This window comes from Jaculus jaculus, chromosome 10 (assembly GCF_020740685.1).
Source record: "Jaculus jaculus isolate mJacJac1 chromosome 10, mJacJac1.mat.Y.cur, whole genome shotgun sequence".
In the NCBI taxonomy this organism is placed as follows: domain Eukaryota; kingdom Metazoa; phylum Chordata; class Mammalia; order Rodentia; family Dipodidae; genus Jaculus; species Jaculus jaculus.
Genome location: NC_059111.1, coordinates 80,868,513 through 80,891,582, shown reverse-complemented (window position 1 = coordinate 80,891,582; position 23,070 = coordinate 80,868,513). Strand labels below are relative to the sequence as shown.

Below are 23,070 nucleotides of genomic sequence, written 5' to 3'. Positions count from 1 at the left end.
CCTCCATAACAGACTTTCTTTTCACTAAGGAATGCACATATGTTTTTCTAAACTAGTTTAAAATCTAGCATCTATGTACTCCCCTAGATATAAATATACATGAACAAACATATATATGAGGAAATGTACTTTTACCATTCCCCCACATGCCCAGATAAGAAATATATTATCTTAAGCAGTTTATTTGTTATCTTGATAAACAGGCAGACTGTGTATATCAACATATATACATATGTACAATATCATACATGTGTAGGGGTGTATATGTGTATGTATATTCAATGAATGTTATGTAAAGGACAAATATGTATACATACACATATCAAACATTTCTACATATTTTAATAATATTTAAAGTAATATCGACAGATACAGAAAATTAATCCTTGGAAAATGTTAGAAATATAGAAGAAATAGAACTGAAAGAAATATGAATGGTCTGTCAAGTCATTTCTCAATTTATTTGGTTTGGTTTCAAGCAATGTATTTTAGAACATATTGTCACATTTGCTACATAAATGAAAATTATCTCCCTGAATTTTAATAAAATAATAATATATTTCATTTAATGGATTATGAATGTATTTTGATACTTTATGTGGAAATAATAAAGTCCTGTACTAAATTTATAAAAAAGTCCCAACCCTGAACAAGTACCCCATTTCCATAAAGAAGAGCTGATAATCACTTTTGAAATTAATTTCCTTTTTTTATTAGAATGTATATTGTGTTATCATCTAACATTTTCTATCAAATTTGTGTAATAGTAAAGACAATGGCAGCAATTCTGCATTTAAAGACAACAGATCAACATATATAGACTCTTAATTATGCTTTCCAGAACAAATGTCTTTTATTGAAAATGGACAAAAACTGCTTGTGAAAGATTTAAAATAATATTCACTTTAGTTACATACATAATTAAGAATTTCCTGGAAGGGGGTATTTTTTTTTTTTTTTTGCATATGTTCTTCTATCCTCTTTCACAGGTCGGTTACGCCTCCTGAATGCTGGTGAGACATCTTACAATTAGTACTTTTTTTGTCATTGCAGCAACGTTCTAATATGCTGACAGTTAATGGAAACAACATGATCTTTAGCATGCATCCTTGCAATAGTCACAGAGAACACTTTATAACATAACATCATATAAAACAAAATCATTTTAATGTCATTTCAGTAGTTGAAAATTCCAAAAGAATATGTAAACCAAAACTTATAAGACAGTTTTAAAGTTTCTGTCTTTCATATTGCTGCACTTGGATAGGATCTGATCACAAACATGGAGTTAAGTAAATACAAATTATGGTTGTAAAACTTACAGCTTTTAGCTCAAGAAGGTAACAATAAAAGCAATCCCAATGGAAAACAAACATAATTTATTCATATTAATAACTTGCTTCATAGAATTAGGACAAGGCCTAGTAAAAAGTTTATTTGATAACTTTTTAAATTTTTGACACAATCATTCTTGGATGAACTCTCATACACATAAGCTATAACTTTTACTCCAAGTACTATAAAAAAAGTATGAACATCTATACATGTCAGAAATCACATAGCACATCTGTTTAGAAAATCCTGAAACCATCCTATCATCATCAGAAGAATAGAATAAGACATTATACAACAGCCAGAAAATGAGTCAGAATGCATGGGAAATGTATAAATAAAGATGATATATTATATGAAGGAATTCAAGACTTCATGCAACCTCATAATCTTTCATAAATTCAAGTTTCTATTGCAATTAATTTTTTTTTTTTTTAGAATGATCACAACAGAGTATGGGATGCTGTAGATCTTCAGTGGAGAGAACAACACAGTGTAATCTGAGGGGAGCAGGCAGTGCATGTGGGTAGAGGAAGTTCATTATCAATGTTAGAGCTTCATCGTATGTTCCAGACTCACATTTCAACACTGTATCATTAACCTTATTGAGTATGTAAATAACATGTAAAGAGGATCATGCATTGATAAGTAAAAGAAGTTATTTAAATAAATATTACCTAAAATTAACTGTACCTGTAGTAAAATTAATGGTGATAAATATTTTATCTGAAAAATGCTTAGCTTTTAAAAATATATATTAAACTATAAGTCCTCCTTTTTCAGTTTTATTTATTGTTACTAATAACATATTTTGTATAGATACATTATGTGTTGGTACCGTCTTTTCCCTTGTCCCTGCCCCCATTCCAATGGGAAGCCTCCCTCAGTGTAGTGGGGTTGTTATTTATGTATTGTGAGAGCAGCAGTCAGTTATTTTGGGGGGAGAGAATGCCTCTGAGCATGATGTCTCAACCAGTGGCTCTTACAATCTTTCTGCCCCCTCTTCTGCCAAATTTCCTGAGCCATGGTGGGTGGGTTTTAAGTATACTTCAATGATATGCTCTTAGGAGCCTTTGGATCTTTGCTTTGGTAGGTGTTGAATATCCTCGGGGTCTGTCTCCTACACCCTGCACTGATGGTCAGGTTTAGCATGCAAGCGGCGCTCATGCTCATCTCCTCAATTCCTCTGTGGTTTCAGGTGTGGCTTGGCTGAAGTGCCAGGGCTAGATAACTAATTTAGCTCCATCATGAAAATTTATCCTAAAATGTTATAAGTTTTTGCTTACTACCTAATTTTTCAACATACTAACATTTTACAAATTCGAGGTAATTAAAGGTAGTATTTTGACCTTTGTAATTCCCAGGATTAAAATAGTATTTTGTGTGTCTTTCAAAGCAGTGATTAAGTGAGCTTGAGATTACCATCTCAAAGTATATTCTAAAGAATAATGTCTATTTTCACAATTTCTTACAGATCCTTGGTCCTTAACACTTATGTTTATTTAACAAAGGAAGCAAATTGTGAATCTGTGAAATAAATAGTATCTATTATAACTTTTGAATTTATAGTTATGTTCTTCAGACCCAAAAAATTCAAATAAAGTATTTTCACACAGATTTCTCAGCATATTTTCAACACTGTTAATATTGGGATAAACAAAACCATAATTTTAGGTCACTATCTATGATTTAAGGTTAAAATCTTCAGCTCAGCAAGAAATTCCTTTCACTTTTTAATAAGATTTAACACAACAGATTAGAAAGAAAAATGATAAAATGAAACTTATTAAATGAATTTGTTTTTCTATGTTACTATAGTATAGTCACTTACTATGTTAAAAATACATATGAAATGAAGTCCCTATCAGAATCTTAATTATTCTGTGAAAAAACTGTTAGAATTGCTTGTATTTATTTCAATTATGCTTGAAATAATTTTTATAATGATGAACATAGATATAGAGTAAAAAAGCAAAGATGAGGGTGAAAGCCTTTCAGGGTATTTTGTTAGAGTAAGACATTAGAGCTCAATAAAAAATTCCTGATATCTAGCTCAGGTTACTAACTAGTTCTGGAATTGTGTACAAACTCAGTGTGCTTCACTTCAATTTTTTTGAATATTAACTTTGATATTAAGGCTGGGGAGATGGCTTAGCAGGTAGGAGCTTTTGAAGGAATCCATCTAAATTTGATTCCCAGCACCCATGTCAAAAATGAGGCATGGTGACACATTTCTATATCCTCAATGCTGAGGGGAGCAGAGACAGGAAGATCACTGGGACTTAATTCCCAATAAACAAAGATCACCATGTTTAGGGAGAACCTCTGTATCAGGGAAATAAGACTGAGAAGTGATAGAGGAAGACACCTGACATTTTTGTCTGGTCTCCACATTATGTACACAAGGAATATATAATTGTGCAAATGTGCTCTCACGCTCACAGACACACACACACACACACACACAGAGAGAGAGAGAGAGAGAGAGAGAGAGAGAGAGAGGGAAAAGAAGTACTTAAAAACTGAGATGTTTCTGTAAAAGAATTTGTATAGAGTACTGCGAATGCAAATTCTTAGACTAAAAGGTAAAAGGAACCACTTGCAAGAGCACATAGGATATGCTCTTTTCTGACTCAATAAATCATTTAATATATAATATTCGTTTGATTTAATTTAGGAAGCATATGATATATGCAATTTTTTCAATCCCAAAACACATTTTCTAAGAACTAGAAAAACTTTTAATAAATTCCTAAGTATTATATAAAAGTATTATATAAATCAATATACATGATATTTTCCTAAATGCATTAAAAGTGAATAGAGTTAGATAGACTTATTTTCTGAAGCATGAAGGATAAAAACAAAGTCTTCCTCTAAAATAGTAAATGGAGAAAGATTATGAGAGGGTAACTGTCACTATCCAACTATATGACATACAAAGACCAGGAAATATCAAGAAATTTTCCTTTATGATAAGTTTTATGAACCTTTGCATGCTCCATCAGTAACTCAGCCTCTATCCAGAATGCTGGGATGGAATGCAATATTATCTGGAGGAAAGATGTTTTACTGAATACAGCATGCTTCAGTGAGACAACATATTGAATTTCCCTAGTTCTAAGCATATTTGCATGTGTATTTTTATGATGATCAACACATATGTACATTTTATGTCATTATATATATGTATTTTTGTTAACTCATTATATATTTTTATGATGTTAAAACGTGTATATACATGCAATATATTATGTCAACTCAATTATTATTCTTCTGAATCTGCATCTCCAATCACTTGCTTGTGATCACATTTAATCCTCAGCTTCATGGATCTTATCAAAGCATTACATCTGTAAGTTTTCATTAGTCGGCTGTCACATTCATGTTTCCGATTTGATTTCCACTGAAAAACACATGTTTTATGGTAATGTTCACAGATTTCAAGGCACGTAAGTCATTTTCTCTTTCAACTTCACAAAAAAATAGTAAAACACCTGGAAAAGAGATGCGCATACCTACTGCAAAGTGAGAAAAAAAAAAAGGAATAGAAATCCTTTAAGTATAATTCAACATGAGTGTGATATTCTCAAGCACTATTATTAGAACTGACAGCTGCTAATCTTCAAATCTATATTGAAAATTAAAGAATTAACCTGTCAGCGTCAGTAGACTCTACCTCTATTGAGCATCAGCTTTACCTTTTAAGCAAAAATCTGGAATTCTTTTTTTTTTTTCAATTTTAACTAGTTTAACCAATTAAGAGTGATTTTATTATGTAGTATTAAAAATACTTCAGTTTTAGATAATCTTGTAAATAACTGGTTACAAATTTTAACCATTTGTAAAATTTTTACACTGTAAAGAAATTGATTTTAAAATGTTACATACCTTTACCCAAATGAGTTTACACTCATTTCAAAACAGCAACACAACATATCCCTACCATGCCCACTTCCCTGTAAAGTCTCCTGCCCTCATCTCTTTCACCTGAATTTGCCTTGGATTCATCTAGCAGTGCTCTTCTTGAGATGCTCTGTAATGCAGCTCTGAGGCAAGTTATCATCTCACTCCATACCAGCAATGCATTTACATAAATCTTTTTCTATAACTGAGCAATGAACTAGGAAAATCACTCCACCAAAGTATGCATGACAACCTCAAAAGGCTTTCAATTTAGGAAGGCAAGGAGTCAAACTATAAATTATACAGAGTAGCATTTACCAACATCAAGTACAATTCTAACTAGAGAGGATGGAGGCTTGGGAATTTGAAAGGGCTTGTGAAGAAGGTCAGTGTAAAGGCTGACCCTCAGAGGGGAAAAACTAAAGGGTAAAATGTTCAAATGGAATTCTCTGGAGCAAAAATCTGGAGAATGTGCACAGAAATAAGGAGATGATGATCCATTCCTGGTCTCTTTTCAATACTAGAAAACATATTACAATGTTAAATCTAGCTGCTGAAGCTAATAGGAGATCCCAATGGTCTTCACTGTGGAGTGCAATGTCATATCATTTTATCCTAAATATTCTTAGGTCCCATTTGCTCTGAGCCCTTCACTCTGTTTATTTCAATTACATCAGCCTTAGTATAAAACACGCCCTACACTATGAGAACACTGTGTGCATTAAATATTCCTAAGTTGAAAATCAAAAATCAAAATGCCATAAAGCTTTTCAGTGTCATCATGATGTCCCAGAGGGAAAATTTTGCATCTGACCTAACACAGCACATCGGTCAAAACACAAGTGAGCTACAGGTATCATACAAAATTACCTCTGGTTTAGTGGGAATATGTACATACAAAATAAATAAATTTCTTCCTTAGATTTAGGTTGTTTATATCCAATATATTATACATTTATAAGATTTAAAAATCTGAAAAAAGTCTGAAATTCTTCTTGTCTGCAGAATTTTGGTAAGGGCTCTACTTAACCTCTACTTCTTTCTTCCTCTAAAGTTCTTCAATCTGTTATCGACATCTTCATTTCATCCCTTGAGTTACCCATTGGCTCAAGTGGCATCATGTTGGAAAGGCCTTCTCTCCCTGTCTCCAAAATAGTGGATTTCTGGTATGGATTTATTTATTTCACAAAAATGTGGGCAGCAGGCTTTATATTACCTATTTATATATCTATTTTCTACCTCTCCACAATTCCCAATCTGTATGGTTCTTAACACTGGAAAGTTAGGAAAATGTTTGCCGCTGAGTCAATGATGGGTAGTAAGTGACCAACAAATCTGGTAAATAGAACTGAACTCTGAAGGCTACAGCTTGATTTCCTGAGAGGATATGACACTGGTATTATTCTTGATTTCCAAAAGCACTATTAATGTATTCTTAAAAGTGAACAAAATGAGTGAATTGCATCCACATATAAAAGGAGGGGAAGAATTTTACTTTTAGAACAAAACCTTTTCATCCCACTTGACATTATTTTAGCTGCCAACCTACTCTTTCAATGTTATTTTTTTCTCATTATTAACTTCTGATAACTTTACTCTCCCCACAATTTTGTGATTCAGATATTCTTTACATAACTAACTTGTCAAATTTCCAAGGCAAAAGAAATGTTACTATGTCTGGATATATATACTTGCATTCCTATTTACATTTTATAACTTACTGTTAAATCTTCTATAAGGTGTGCTTCTTTCTAGTAACAATCATATCTATCATATCCATCATCTGCAGACAACAGGTCACTACTTTTATGCAAATTAGTAAATGTGGAAGAAGAAAAGAAATGTCAGCCTAAGCTACTACTGGGTAAGAGAAAGAATAGCTTTTCTGTGGTGAGGAGTCATCAAGACACATTTTGGTCGCTGGCATCTCATATTTAAAGGGGAACTGGGTTGGAAAGAAGGTAGTGTATTTCTTTTTTGACTCACTTGTGTTATGAGGTATACCATCAGCTCCCCAGAGGCATTTAGAATTCATCTAGCCTTTGCCACAAAGAACTGAATAAGGAAAGAACCATTGACAGACACTAATCCAATCAATAGAGGAACATTATTTATGGATGAAAAACTAAAGATATTTCATAGCCCCTATCATCAAAAAAAGAAATACAAAAGGTAAATAGAGTGCATTAGAAGTCAACATTCTCAGTAAATTTAAATAGTTTGGCCTTGAACAATGCACACATTTGATTTGTGTTAGCAGATTACCGCATTTTGAGAACTGAGATACTTTGCTACATGTCTAAAAGCCTCTATGTGCTATGTATGTCTCATCTCACTGAATATCATATTAACAAATCTTTTACTGCATTCAAACAATGACCTGGGAAAATTGTTCCTCAAATGTTATATACTCACAACTTAAAAGCCTTTGAATCTAGTTAGGAAAGAAAGAAATAATACCATAAAATAAATGTAAAACAGCACTTACTAAAATCAATTGTAATTCCAACTAAATAAGATACATCTATTTGAGAAGTTTGAGACGTCTTCATGGAGAAGATTATTGTAAAGGCTGACTCCCAAAAGGGAAAACTAAAGGGCAAAACAATCAAATGTAATTGTCTAAAGCAAAGAGCCCTGCAATAGTGCACAGAAAAGAAGAGAGGATGCCTCTCCCTGGACTGCTTTTCAATACTGCACAATATCCCACACTACTAAATGTAGCTAATGAGGAGCTAGTGAGGTGTTCTCTCTCTCTCTCTCTCTCTCTCTCTCTCTCTCTCTCTCTCTCTCTCTCTGTTTCTTTCTTTTTCTTTCTTTCTCTCTCTCCCCCCCACCCTGTGTATACATGTGTGTGTGTGTGTGTGTGTGTTTATGTGTGTGTGTGGTTGTGAGTGTACTTTTGGCTCAGAAAATGATACGAATAATAAAAGATAGTGTTGGAGAAGGAAATAATGAATTTTTATTATAGCTTTGAGAGAAAAAAAATAATACCTCTTTCCAATGAATGTTCTGTTCACCATTCTCATTTTTCCAATGAAAGAGAGGTTGAATTGTACATTTTCAACAACTCAAAGACCTACTCTTTCTAGATAATTTAGGCAGTATATCTGTTTTCTTTCATTTACATTAGGCCAGGTATCATTAAGAAGTTTGCTCCATTTGACCTACAAGTTCACTGAACAATACATGGTTGTATGATGGTGAGGGCACATTTTCATGATAGACTTCTGGGCTGTGTAAATAAATGCAGAGACATGAGTAATTGTAAAAAATATGAAGGATGAATTACAGAGCTGATAAATGGGGAAAATGAACTGGAATAAATAACAAACTTAATTTAAGTTTTTCTTTTTATACCATCAGATGCATTCCCCCATATAATTACTATAGCACATCTCTAAATGATGTTTGCAGAATTTCACAAACAAGAAGAGTATAAAAGTAAATTTTCAAAAATTACTGCTACTATTTGATTGGGTAACTATAAGTAAACTGCAAAATTTTATACAAGAAAAATTATTGTTTTTTCTCAATAATTGAGAGCTGTTTTTTTTCCACTAAGAATTGAGCAATAAGGTAATAAAATATTTCAACCTCAAGGCACGTTTAGAGGTGCTAACCTATAATCCAAACACTTGGGATGTGGAGACAGGAAGTTCAGGAGTTCAGAACTGTCATCAGCTACACAAGCAAATTTGAAGCCAGCCTGAGATACAAGAAACTCTATGTCAAAACAAACAAAAAATGTGGGGTGGGATTGAGAAATAGTTTTGTCAGTAAACTGCTTCTCTTTCAAGCATAAGGACCCAAATTCAAACACTAGAACCCATGCAGAATGTCAGGCACGTTGGCACATACCTCTAATGCCAGTGTTGGAGACAGGCAAATCTCCAGAACTCACATGCTAGCTAGTGTAGTTTCATTGATGAGCTTCATGACAATGAAGCACCCTTCTTAAACACAGGTGGATAGTGTACCTGATGAATGATACACGAGGTTGTATTTTGGTCTCCACCTCCACAGTCATGTGCACATTCATCTGCATATATACATATGCATGTGGACACACACACATGTGCAAATACAGACCAAAAATTTGCCATAGTGGTGTACGCATGTAATTCCAGCATTCAGAAGGCTGAGGTAGTAGGATCACAATGGGTTTGAAGCCACCCTGGGTCACAGAGTGAGTTTCTGGTTAGCCTGAGCTATTCCAAGATCTTACTTCATAAAAAAGCAAAGGCATAAAGTCGAGTTTCATAAATTCAAATAAAAATATAATTGAGAGGAAAGTTAAGAACTAAAAGATATAATTTTATCTTATAAAAAAGTATAAAAATCAATTGGTATTCTAAATAGAAATGGAAAAAATTCAATAATATGGCAGACCCACTGAAAATTAGAAAATACTCCCTTCTGTAAGATATTTTGTTGAAAGAATGCATACAATATTTTATGACATAGTTCACTCTGTTGACCAAGTGAATACCAAAGCTCTAGGTATTAGATGTTAATATACACATTTAAGAAATACTTTGGCTGGAGGGATGGCTTATCAGTTAAGGCACACTTGCTTGCAAAGCCAATGGGCTCAGGTTCAAGTCACCAGAATCCACATAAGCCAGAGGCACAAAGTGGTGCATGTGTCTGGAGATCATTTGCAGTGGTTGGAGGCTCTGGCATACCCATTCTCTCTCTCTTTCAAATAAATAAATACCCTCTCAAATATTTCTAATTCAAATCACAAAGTAAAATACAATGAAATTACTTATAATGACTTTGTTTTTAATTCTAAGAGGTGAAAATTTTATAACATATTTTTCTAGGTTTCTTTAAAAATCCATGTCAACTTCTAATAATTAACATTCTCTCTAAAGAACTTCATATACTTATGTTAGATTATGCCAAATAAAATATGGGTATTATCCACAGTATAACTCTTTTCCAGAAAGATGAATGGGTGTGCTTCTAACCTTTTAAAGATTTTCAGATTAACACATTAGCAATATTTATGTAGAGAAGATGGCACAGGGAAAATAATTTCATACATTTTTCATAATGGCTGAGTCAACTTAAAGTCTTTACATATATTACTTTGTAATACAACAGCCCCAATATGCCCCAGAACTATGTACGTAAGTAGTGGAAGATAGACAGAAGATGACATTTAAAAGTATTTTAATTCTTCTTTGCAATAATATATATCTAATAATATTATCATAGTATGGATATGATCACATATGTATGATAAATTTGCTTCAAATTATGTCATTCTAAGGAAAAATAATACATTGTTAGGAAATACTAACATTTGGGAGGTAGATACAAAAGAATTAGAAGTTCAAAGTCAGGCTCAGCTACACAGGGAATTTGAGGCCAGCCTTGGCTAGATGAGACCCTATTTCATAACACAAACAAACAAAGGAATCATAATTCATTTCACATATTAAATTAAAATCTGATAGGTTTCGTTTGTGAAAGCAATAAAAATAGATATCTACACTAAATTTTCATGAACAAAACTGTAATTCTATCTGATACATACCAAGTGGCTATACAACATAGATAAACTTTATAGATTTACAAATTTCTTCAGAAATCAGAATGTGATTTATGTAGCTGAGAAACAACATTTCATCCTAAACATGAACTTTACAAAAATGCCACATAGCAGCTTTTATTCTTCGCATATAGTAAACTTTTTTTGGAAAAGTAAAGAAGTAGTATGGATCACAGAAATGACATTTCTGGGGCTGGAGAGATGGTTTAGCAGTTAAGGCACTTGCCTGCAAAGCCAAAGGACCTCAGTTCAATTTCCCAGTACCCATGTAAGCCAGATGCACAAGGTGGCACATACACATGGAGTTTGTTTACAGAGGCTGGAAGCCTTGGTGTGCCCATTCTCTCTCCCTCCCTCCCTCCTTTCCTCCCTCCTTCCCTCCCTCCCTCCCTCCCTCTCTCTCTCTCTCTCTCTCTGCCCCCCTTACTCTTGCTTAAGTAAAAATATAATACTTTTAAAAATGACATTTCTGAGGGCTTATTTTTTAAGAGAGAGAAAGAAAGAAAGAAGGAAAGAAGGAAGAGAATTGGTGTGCCAGGGCCTCCAGCCACTGCAATGGAACTCCATACTCATGTGCCACCTGGTGCACATGTGCAACCTTGTGTGAGTGCATCACCTTGTGTGTCTGGTTTATATGGGCCTTGGAGAGTCAAACATGGGTCCTTAGCCTTCACAGGCAAGCACCTTAACCACTAAGCTATCTCTCCAGCCCCATTTTGAGGTGTTTTAAGTATGTACATACCCCATTTATGTTGTGAGCAATATAATTGCCTCTTTAAAAACTATCTATGTGGTATGCGTTGTGACAAAAATATAAATATTACCTAGCATAGTGATCACTCCTCAAAGTATTCATTGTGCCACCCACAAATCTCTTCCAACTTCCAAGTCATAAATGTGATGTAGAATGGTAAACTGAGGCATGACTGCATTGAAGAATGTTTTACAAAGTAATTTTTGATTGTTGTTGGTAAACATTTGTAAATGTTGTAATTTTAGTAAATGTACTTATAAGAGAGTCAGCTTGGTTTGTTAGGGTGGCTGGATCCCTGCAAAGGCAGGAAGGTCTGCACTTGCTAGAGATTAAAAGATGATCTGATGTCTTATCTCTTTCCTAGTTCCCTAGACCGGTTTTGTGGTTTTGTTGTTGTTGTTGTTGTTGTTGTTTTATACCTAAGCCCCTCCCTTGGGAGGGAGGACTTTTTCTAGAAGCCTGACATTGTGGTTGGTCAAGCTTAGACCCTAGAACTTGGTGTCCTGCTACCTTCTTCCTGAGCTAGGATCTTGCCCAGAGTAAGCAATGGTCTCTCTCTAGCTCACCTTAGCCAGAAGGTGAAACCCACCACCATAACGTTATCAATATGTTTTACCAGAGGAATGACGATCTGTCTCTCTCTCACGCTTTTGTCTCTGTCTCTCTGTCTCTCTCTCTCTCTCTCTCTCTCTCTCTCTTTCTCTTGGCTGCCTGACCACTCAGGAACTTCCAGTTTTGGTGAGTTCCCCAGCACCAGCTGGGCTGAGATGAAGGGACAACCTCCTAAACCTTCCTTCTCACATGAGCTTTTGACCCCCTCCTTCCATGAACATGGAAGAAGCCCTTTGTACTTTCGTTTCTGTCCTCTGTAGGGTTTTCCAGGCCCACCACGTGGGCTCTTAGGTCATGTGGGTATATTCATTTACCTTTCTTTGGTTCTGTACTTCCCTCAATAAATATAATAATTTAATAATTATACTTCTCAGGGTTATTTTACTCAATTTTTTGATTAAAAGTAGACACGAACCTAGACTTTGGGGTTCAAAGACTTTTCTAAACCCCTGGACCCTGTTTCACCTACAACCACATGAATGAAAATTATCAACTATACACAACCTTCTAAAGGCTTTTGCAAAAAAATTAAAGAGGTTCTTTTTTGTTTATACTGAGAGTGTTTAAGCAATGATGAGTTTACATCATGGAAAGTGGATGAGGGGTAAAGAGAGTGTAAAAGTTGTAACCATGGTCATGTGGAGGTTAACAAATATGTTTAAAAAGAAAAGTATGGGATGATGTTACTGAAATGCATAGTCACTTCATTTAAACATGTAAAATATTTCTGACTTTCTTTTGTTGGTAGTTAAAGTTTTTTTATTGACATTTCCCACTTTACTTAAAACAAATATGTGGTAAGTCTTTACATTTTACAGTATTCATTTCACTGGCAGATCAAATTCTTGTATAAAATCTTGGTCAAGTTTCAGTGTAATGATATAAATGATATTTGAGGGTGCAGAAACTGATGAGGTGAACACATGATAATTCTATGACAGACACATTTATATTTTTAGTTCTTAAACCCAACTTGATATTGACTACTGTGACCTCAGAAGTAGAATGTGATTCAGCTAGACCTGCATACCAAAGCTTCTGGTTATTTATTCTCACATAAACAGTACTAATACTAGTTATGATTTTTATTTTTCCACATCAGGGCCTCATGCGTCCCAGGCTGACTTCAAACTTCCTATGTAGCCAAGGAAGGTCACTTCTTCCACCTCCCCAGTGCTGAGATTATAGGCATTAATTGTAATGCCACTTTCTGTGATGCTGTAAATCAAACCCAGGTCTTTGGCACAGGCTCATGAAGCAATCTCCCAACAGAGCTACATTCCCAGACCCAGAACCTTTGATGTATATTGTTAGGGATAATGTCTTCATATTTGATATTATTAATTAATGAACATTAGCTTCATTAAAAACAAGCATTACATAAACAAAACTTTGAAACTTAAGTGGAAAATTATTGCTCGTCAATCAAGAATAGTTAGATATTAAATAAAACTGTAGCATAATATCATCCAGGAAGTTTATGATCTTCTAAAACTGTAGCACAGAAGATAATGTGGAGAATGAATTGTTGAGAATTTACTACTCTTAAATAAAGGTGTAGAAGCACAAAGAAATAAAAGATAGGACACTTCAAATAAGTCAAGATTTTCAAGAATATATTTCTTTAGAAAATTAAAGTGTGTGATAAATATGTTGTGATGAGAAATTAAAGACATTATGCTAAGAAATTTTGCTATATTATATAAAATATATGTTGATAGATATCCATATATATTCTCAATTTGAATGCATGAACACTTTACAAGCATGATTGCTGGTTGTCATCAGAATTATTAATTTGCTTAATTTCTTAGAATTAAAACTTTCAGCTTCAGTGAAACAGTTCCAAAAGAAACTCCAGTTTTGCTTCTCAATTCAGAGAAAGTGCCTGTGGGAATAGTTATATGCATCTTACTTGTATAATAAAATTGCCATTGACACTTTAGCATTTTCCTATTTTTCTTAAAATGAACATCAAATTCAAGACAGAGTACAAATTCAAAGTCATTTCCAGAAGTAAATGTTAATACTAACTTTTCAATTCCAGAATAAAACTGTTAGTTGATATTCTCAACTTGTCACTATTCTTAGTAACAATACCTACATTTAGTCACCTAGACAATATCTACAACTAAGATGACTGTGATCACAAAAAAAAAAAAACTGTCACATCATCAAAATGTTAGAAGTAAACTTCCTTTAGATGTTTATTCCTTGTTTTCTTCTTACCAGAGTGTTCCTTTTGGCATAAACAAATTTAGGTCAAGATAGTAATTTGCCCCACCAAGTCTTCCTTCAATAGTGATCTCAAGTGACACAAAGACAACAAGATGAAAAAATAAAAAAATAAACAAAACTCCTCTGGTGAAGGGTAAGCACCTGCAATGCTCTGGTGTTCTGCATCCTCTTCATATCTGCCAGATTACCAAGCAGATAAGAGGAATAAGCAATAGTGGGATGTGGGGTTCACTAAATCATTCTTTAAATCTACTAGTATGTGTTTAAAGAATGTGAGATACAAAATCAAAATAAGAAGCATTGCATTGTTACCTCAGCAAAATTTCTTAATGAATTTAGCCATAAATTCGTCACATAAAATATTCCATTACTCTACAGCATAATATGAAGAATTCTGTTCAACACAATATGTCTAATAAAACTAAGTTGGCTTTAACCACAATGTCATTTAAAGCAGCTAATTAAATGAGCCAGAAACACAAAATTTAAAAAGCAGTCTTGGGAATAACTTTCTTTCTTATTGCCATTACCAAGTCCTTATTGAGCTGATTACCTATGCAAGGAAAGTAGCAGAAAGCTAAAGAAAGAATACTAACATCTCTCCATGGCTTATCTAAGAACTCATAAAAGAAACTGGCTCTGTTTTATTTTATTAGTCTTTCTAGTGGGTAAAAATGCTGCAACATCTGTACAGTTTGATTAATAGTCATAATCATTTCATACTTTTCCTCATTTATACCATCAAAACAAATCTTAGTTCTAGCCCTGACAGTCTATTTGAGAAACCAATGTGAATAAAAATATATTCCTTTGGTTTGCAAAATTTCACACCTCTGAATAAAAGGATGAAGGAAAGAATTTTAGAAGGAAATTGGGACCCAAAATTCTACAATGTAACTGGCTCATAGAAACCATCAGTCTCATCGGACACCGCTCTATTGCCCATGTGTATTTAATGAACACTGTGTGGAGCCAATGTCTGATGGGATCTTCAGAGTCTAAAACTGTTGGGATAACAGCTGTATGCTGCTTTTTGTTTGTTTGTTCAAACTGTGGACCTAGTCTTTTAAGTATGACTGCACTACATTTTGCAGGGTTCATCAGCCTTGGTAAAAGATAACCTACCAACCATAATGAAAACATATAATATTATAATGTACCCATATATTATAAAATTTTGATAGTGACAGTTATCATAAATTTTGGGCCCTCAAAGAGAAAATGAATGTGAAAGTGATAGTTCAATATACATGGAAACTTCATTTTAATAAATTGAAGCACTTTCTAGGCATCTCCTGAAACACACACATACACACACACGTGTGTGTGTATGTGTGTGTGTGTATAATTTATGAGGCCAAACAGTGTTTTTGTTATTTTGTATTATGTATTTATACCATGCACTTTTAAGGTTGTTATATTGAGAAGCTGTAAAACTTCAATTGTTGTCAGTGTCTGGATCAATAATCAATATTTTCCAGAAACCCCCTAGTACTTCATTCTTTTGGTCATATCCATTTCACAGACCAACTTAGTTTTTCAAATCAGTTAGACATCAGCTTCCTATATCCATCAAAGAAAGAGCAATATCAAGTCCTTTGAAGTATCAAACAATCACAATCAACCCACCCATATCCAACCTCCACACCATTTCCTATGATGCCACCTACCCTAGCGTTGTCATGGTGACGATGGTGTACCAGAAGGCTGCAGGGATGCTGGTGAACTTGCTGGCTGAAGACCCCTTCTCTGCGTAGAACATAACGGTAGCAAAAATGATGATAGCCATGGTGAGCGAGAAGAGCAAGAAGCCCAGTTCTGAGGCGCAACTCTTCAGTGTGTACCCCAGGATGCGCAGGCCTTGAGAGTGGCGGGAAAACTTAAAGATCCTGAAGACACGAAAGACTCGCAGTGTGACAAAGGCTCCACTGACATCCTCATTGTCCGTCATCACCAGCCCAATGTAATAAGGCAGGATGGCCACCACATCAATGATACTCATGACACTGCGCACGAAGCGGTATCGACTGGGGGCGGCCGCCAGGCGAAGCAAATACTCCACGGTGAAGATCATGACGCACGCGGTGTCCAAGCAGAAGAAGGCCACTGCGTACCTCTCCCCACAAGGCAATTCTTTAATGTGGCCGGGGCTAGACCCACAAGGGACTGTTTCTACCACATTGGCGATGACTGAGACGGCAATGAAGAACCCCGTGACATAGTAAAACACCAAGGCCATGGTGCTGGTGTGGGGGTTCTCGAAGGCCCTCCAGACCCTTTGACGAGCTGTCATGGTGGGCAGTGCGCTTTCTCCCGCGGTATCAGTGTCCGCGTCGTCCTGCAGGCGCTCAGCATTCTCTCGCCTGCGGTCCTTGTACTCCTCATAACAGCAATCACCAATGATTTCTGGGATGAGACCAAAGAAGGCCAACTCTTCATCATAAGCAGAGATGCACTCATGGCGGGGATAATGGAGCTTCCCAGTGCGGTAGAAATTGAGGATGTGGCGGAAGATGTCCGGGTCGCGGTCAAAGAAATACTGCTGGGTCTCTGGGTGATAGAAAAAGTCTCTCTCAGAACTGCCGAGCAGAGTGTCCGGGTACCGCTCCAGGGTGTCCTGCCATGTCTGGAATCGGGTGCCACTCACGTTCAGCACGATTAAAGCATCCTGACTTCTTTTCCTCTCTTGTCTTGGGGGTGCTGGCATGGGCCCGGAGGCCACAGGCATCCACCCGATGGCCGCTGCCCTGGCAAAAGGTAGCCAAGCTGCCACACCGGCTGCCATGTTGTCTTGAAGTGAAGGCGACAAGTCACCCCAAACAACACAAGCACTTCCACCCCTTCACATCCAACCAAACACTGGAGAAAGCTGTTCAGGGGTGTCACCTTTACTCCAAGGTGGCACTCTTGGTGAAGTGACAGTTCTCAGAAGAGCAAGTTTTCCTCACAGACAAGTATTTTGAACAGCAACCAAAACAAACAAACAAAAAAATTTAAAAAATTAGAAATGCAGGGTCCTCAAAATCTGTCTCAGCAAAACCTAAACAAACCTTTGCCTAGAGTTACACCAGGACACCTCCTGGCACACAGAGAAAGCACGCAGGTGACTTTGGAGGCGACAGTTTCTTTCAACAGGTGTTTTGGACTTCCCCCTGACAGTCTTGATGAGATGGGGTCACTAATGGGGAGGAGGAAAGAGATGACAAGAAGAATCACTCCGTGGTTTTTATTATTATTTTTTTGACGAATTAGGGAAACCTTTTCACCTTCCCTTTTAGATCTTTCAAACCTTCCCTTTCAAGTAGTCCTTCCCGCCAAAGGCGTCTAAAGAAGACGACCTGTTGTTGTTGTAGCTCCACAGATGCGGTCACGTTCGCCGTCCCACGTCCCTGGGAGTCCGGTGACCGTCTCCACTCTCCTTCCGTGTTGGCAGAAAGAGAAGGAGGTGATGTGCAGCCTGCACGATGGGGGCGTCGATATAGAGCCTCCTCCCTCACGTCTACAAAACCACCTCGATGTGCCAAAAAAAAAAAAAAAAAAAAAAAAAGCGGCAGCCCAATGGCCTCTTCACTCTCTGCTCAAGTTCAGCTCAGGTGCAGCGTGACAGTTACTGCGCCCAGGAGCTGACAGCCGGCGGCGCCGCGGCGGCAGCAGCGGTAGCATCCGCCTCCGCGCATCCCGCGCCTCGCCCGCGGTACATACCTGGCCAAGTGCGCGCCGCCGGGGCTGAGTTGCATAGAGACTTTGTGGTCGCCGTGGACCCGGGAAAAGACAACGTAGAGCCCAGCAGCTCTTCAGCAGCCGGATCCGCCGCGCCGCCCGCCGAGGGAGCATAAATAAGCTCCCGCGAGCTCCCCGTGCCCCTTCCCCCACTGCTCCGAGTCTCCCTCCTCCTCCTCCCTCTCCTCCTCCTCCCTCTCCTCCTCCTCCTCTTCCTCCTTTTCCTTTTCACCTTCCAAAAAGCCTGGCGCGCAGGCGAGGAGTCAAGCCACAGCAGCAACAAGTTCAAAAGGTGCGGGGGAGGCGAGAACCCGCGGCGCTCGCAGCTGCTGCCAACTTACTGCGCGGCCGTGGCGGCGGTCGCCGTCCCCGGGGCCCGGGGGGTGCGGCGCGAAGCTGCGGGCGGCCGGCGGCGCTGCGGGACTGCGGCGGGGCTGCTGGCGTCGGCTCGTCGGAGCCGGAGCCCCGGGCAGCACGGGTTCTCGTCCGGTCGCTGGGCTGCGCGGGGGCGCGGGAGGGCTGCTCGCGGCTTCCCCTCCCGTGGGTGGTCCTGCATGTCCCCCGAGCTCCCCGCGCCGCTGGGCTCGTGCGGTCAATCAATGAGGCAGAAGAGGGGAGATAAATAAGGGAGCGCGCGCGCGCCCCGCCACGCAGGTTAGGAAAGGCGGCTCCTGCGGGTGCCTCGGCTTGACCTTTCTCCGCCCCCGCTCCCCCCCCCCTCGGGCTCCTGTCGCTCCACCCCAGCCACCCACCAGCCTCGGCGCGGAATGTCACCCCTGGAAGAGCATCCAGGTGGGGCTGGCCCGCCCGGCTAGAGAGCGAGCCTCGGATGAACAAAGGGAAGGAGCTTCACGCGCTCGGCCGCGGAGGGTGGGCGGCGGAGAGGAGGAAGGGGACCCGCACCCGGCTTCTGCCTCCCAAGTACCAGTTGAAGACGAGCGTGGGAAAGGGGGCCAAAAGGGGGGGGGGAGGGTGAATACTGGAGAGAGAGAGAAAAAAAATAAAATGAAAGAAAGAAAAAGCAAAATCTGGGGGGAGGAGGGTGAGCCGAGCGGAACGCGCAGGAATTGGTTGCCTTCTGGGGGTGACTGGGTCGCAAGACCTGCAAAGACCCGCGGCGGAATTTTTAAGCGCTTTTAACCCCCCTTCTGTTTCTTGTCTATTTATTACTATTCAAGACAGATGTTAACGTGGCTCAAGTCAGCACGTCATCCATCCAACTTGCTGAAAAGTCACGCTAGGCTCTTCTCTCTCGGTCTAGCCACAACTCCTTTTCCCCCCCTCATCCTTCGAGAATGACAGGAAGATTTAGAACCCCCTTTGGAAGGGCCAGTGTCCAGGCGTGTGCGTCTCGGAGCCTGCGCTCCTGGTCCGTGGACTTTGCGCCTCCCTGTGCCTCACGAAAATGGTCAGCGCAGGGAAGGGTGGCCCTGTGAGGGGAGTGTGATGCGGGGAAGAGACAGGCAAATTGTCGTGGCCAACCGCTTTGGTTTGCTTGTACCCCGCCCCCCAGACATTAGGAATCCTTAAAATCAAGCTTGTAACATTTGTGACCACTAGATGGCGAAAATGGAGAAAAGTTAAAGCTGCACTCAGGTTTTTTGGATTCTTTGGGAAGGCAAAAGATCAAAATAATTTACTGATTCAACAGAGAATCGGAGCGCCTAAACATCTTCAAATTCCCTGCTGCCACCCACCTTTTTAGTGTTTACATGAGAAGCACTATTCAGGTTTGACTCTGCATTTTGATAAGATGTGGAGAGATGTCTGTGAAAATGTCTTTGAAAATTAAATCTATAGTTGAGCCTCATCGGCAACAAGATCATTAAGACCTTTGGAAAAGTGGCCTTCCTGTTAAGAGCCTGAATTCTACATGGAAATTACTTTGCAAGGCTTACTTTGTGAGTCCTTCGGAAAGTAAGTGGGCTGTGCTGTACTGCATGTACAAGCCCTAGACCTAGATAGCATAGGCATGGTGTGACAACCTTAAACTCTTTAATAGATGTTCACAGGAAAAATATGAACTGAAAACGGAGTCTAGGCAATCGCCAAGGAAGGAGAAGAAGCAACCTTACAATGTGCAGAGTTTCCTGAAAAGATGGAAAGCTCTGCTTGCTTGCTTGTTTGCAGGTGCAGAGGGGCTGGGACTCCTGTGTTCATAGCTGATGGATCTGAAGCTAAGGCTCTGTGGATGTTTGAGGACACAGAACTAAAGACACCTGCTGTTTATTTGCATGTATAGTTGAGTGAGATGCTTTGATAAACAAATCCGCATAGTGAAAACAAATTTGCACACATTAGCTAGAAAATGGGAAGGGGGAGATTGTCTACCAGCTCATTAAAAAAAAAAAAATCATCTTTTCCTAATCCAAATAAAAAATGAGACGTCATAGCAAGAGGAGAGCATGGAATCCAGAAGACACAGAGCTATGAATATTCAATTAAAGCCGATATTGGCATACCATCCTATAAAGATGGGATAAATGATCTACTTAGAGCCTTTCTGTTGTCTATCTAGGAAACCAAATATTTATACTGTAGAGGCAAAAAGTTAGCTCTGATGAGAAGCACTGCATTAGCAAGAATACAGTATTCAGTTTTAGAAAGATTGTATAGTGTAAAACCTATTGGCTCAGCCCTTGAACATGTCTAGGTTCAAAGTCTACCCAAAAAATGATTGACCAGCTTTATTTCATTTGGCAAGTCACTTAATTTGAATAGAGTGTGAATAATAACACAAACTTTTCAGTTTGTTGTAAATATTAAGCAAGATATACCTCTGAATACAAATGTAGTTTTTAGCACATGAATACTGGTTTTGTTTTACTTGATGTGTAATACTGGTGATACTCATTTTATCCAGCCTGCTTTTGGAAATCTCACAAATACATTTTTATATTTTCTACTGTCCCCAAATAATCTCCCATCCTGATAGGCATATAGCTGTTATAATTCTAACCTATGTATTCAAATATTAGAAAATTATCTACCCAGGCCCCCCCACATACCCCCAGGGTACTGTACTTCTCTCTTTTTACCAATGAGTCCTGTTATTTCCTCTGGAGTCTCTCTGTTAAATGCACAAATCCCCAATCATGAAGGCTCTGAAATAATCATGACTCTCCTGCCCTAATCACCTCTCCAAGGCTTGTAGTATTATAGGATGCAATGTGCCAATACTACCACATTGAAGGCTACATTTTAACATATGAATTTGGGAGGGACAGCACACATTTTCAGACCATACGAGATGCCACACACAGGCCTCATTTAGGTTCTATCACTTTTACAAAAACTAACTTTTGTGCTTGTATTTAGTTCTATCGAGTTTTATCATACACTTACAATTTTTGTCTGCTACCAAGGTAAACATAAGAACATTTCCATCCCATGACTTCCCTTTTCTAGCTAAAAGCATCCCTGCCCTGTCCTCTAACTACTGGCATCCACGTGTCTGTTCTCCTTCTCCATCATTTATCAGTTCAAGAAAGTTATCTATAAGGAATCATGCAGCATATGTCTTTTGAGATTGTCCAGCCAGTGAAAACTGAAGGCTGCTTAAGGAGTTTGTTTCTGCTAACATTGAGGATAGGGCTCCTATCTACCAGTCTCTGAGGAAGAGAAAGAAGTACTCACATGCACCAGTAAAGCTAACAAACTTAGATTGGTTAGGACCAATCTCCCTTAAGGATTTTTGCAAGTATTTATTCCTCTAACTCAATTGGGTCTCTGTAACCCTCCTCTTTATTTCCTTATTCTCCCTTGAAGATGTTGGGTTACCTCTGTACAAATTGGATTTGAGTTCAGTACATTCTGAACCCCTTTTGCTATTGCAGTAGTATAGTAATGGAGTAGTGTGACCTTCACACATTCCCTAGTGTTTCCTCTGGTTTTTCTTTGATATTTTATGTGGGTTGATTTTGCATTTATCTAATGGCTCATTTTATTGAACATATTTTTATTTGCATATTGGCCATCTGTACATATTCTTCAATAAAATGTGTGTTCCTTGTACTTTGCCCATTTTAATTGGATTATTTTTATGTTGATTTTTGAGAGCACTTAATCCATTCTGAGTGACTCTTATCAAATATATTTTCCTTGTCTGTAGCTTTTCTTTTCACCCTTTGCACAGTGTCTTTTGCGACACAAAAGTTGTTAATTCTGATGAGACTAAATTTACTATTATTTCATTTTATATATAGTACTGTTGGTGGCATTGATAAGGAACATTCTTTAGCCCTGATTCTTAGAACTTATATTTCTTTCAAAATATTGTATAGATTTCCATTTAAAAGTTAAACACATGATCTATTTTGAGTTGATTTTTGTATTAGATGTGAGTTTTAAGTCATTATTCTGAACTTATTTTCCTTTTTGGTTAAAGGATATCAGGCTGCTTCAGTTTCATTTATTGAAAAAGAAAAGAAAAAAAAAATACTGTCTCCTTTGTTCACCTGAATTGCTCTTGTGTCAGAAATCAGTTGAACATGTGTCTGTGTAGGTCTGTTTTTAGTGTTCTGTTTGTGTCATTGATCTCTGTGTTTGTAACCAAAACAAATATCACTCTTTTCTTGATTACTGGAGTTGCATAGTAACCCAAGACATCAAGTAAAATAACTCATCTTATTTTATAACCTTTTTGTTGCCAAAATTGTGGTAGCCATTGTAGGTCTTTATACCTCTCCATATAAATTTTAAAATAGGCTTGTCTACACATGTAAAAATAGTGCTATGATTTTAACAAGAATTATATTGCACCTATAAATCAAATTGGGAAGAATTGACGTTTACTATGTTAGTTGTTTCCCCATTTACTTGATTCTGCTTTATTTCTTTCATCAGCATCTTAATTTTTTTTTCAGAATATAGATATTGTGCATGTTTTTTATTAGATTTATACCTAAAAATTTATTACCTTTGGAGCAATTGTGGTCTTTTTACA

At 37.8% G+C, this 23,070-nt stretch overlaps 1 protein-coding gene across 1 annotated transcript in view; it reads right to left on the bottom strand.

Moving 5' to 3' along the window:
- The window catches only part of Kcnd2 (potassium voltage-gated channel subfamily D member 2), a 565,707-nt gene extending 547,605 nt beyond the window's left edge, over nucleotides 1–18,102 (bottom strand). The window contains exon 1 of the mRNA XM_004658580.2: nucleotides 16,076–18,102. Coding sequence (XP_004658637.1) covers nucleotides 16,076–17,190 — 1,115 coding nt within the window. The 5' untranslated portion in view covers nucleotides 17,191–18,102. The remainder of the gene's footprint in view (nucleotides 1–16,075) is intronic.
- Nucleotides 18,103–23,070: the final 4,968 nt, after the last annotated feature.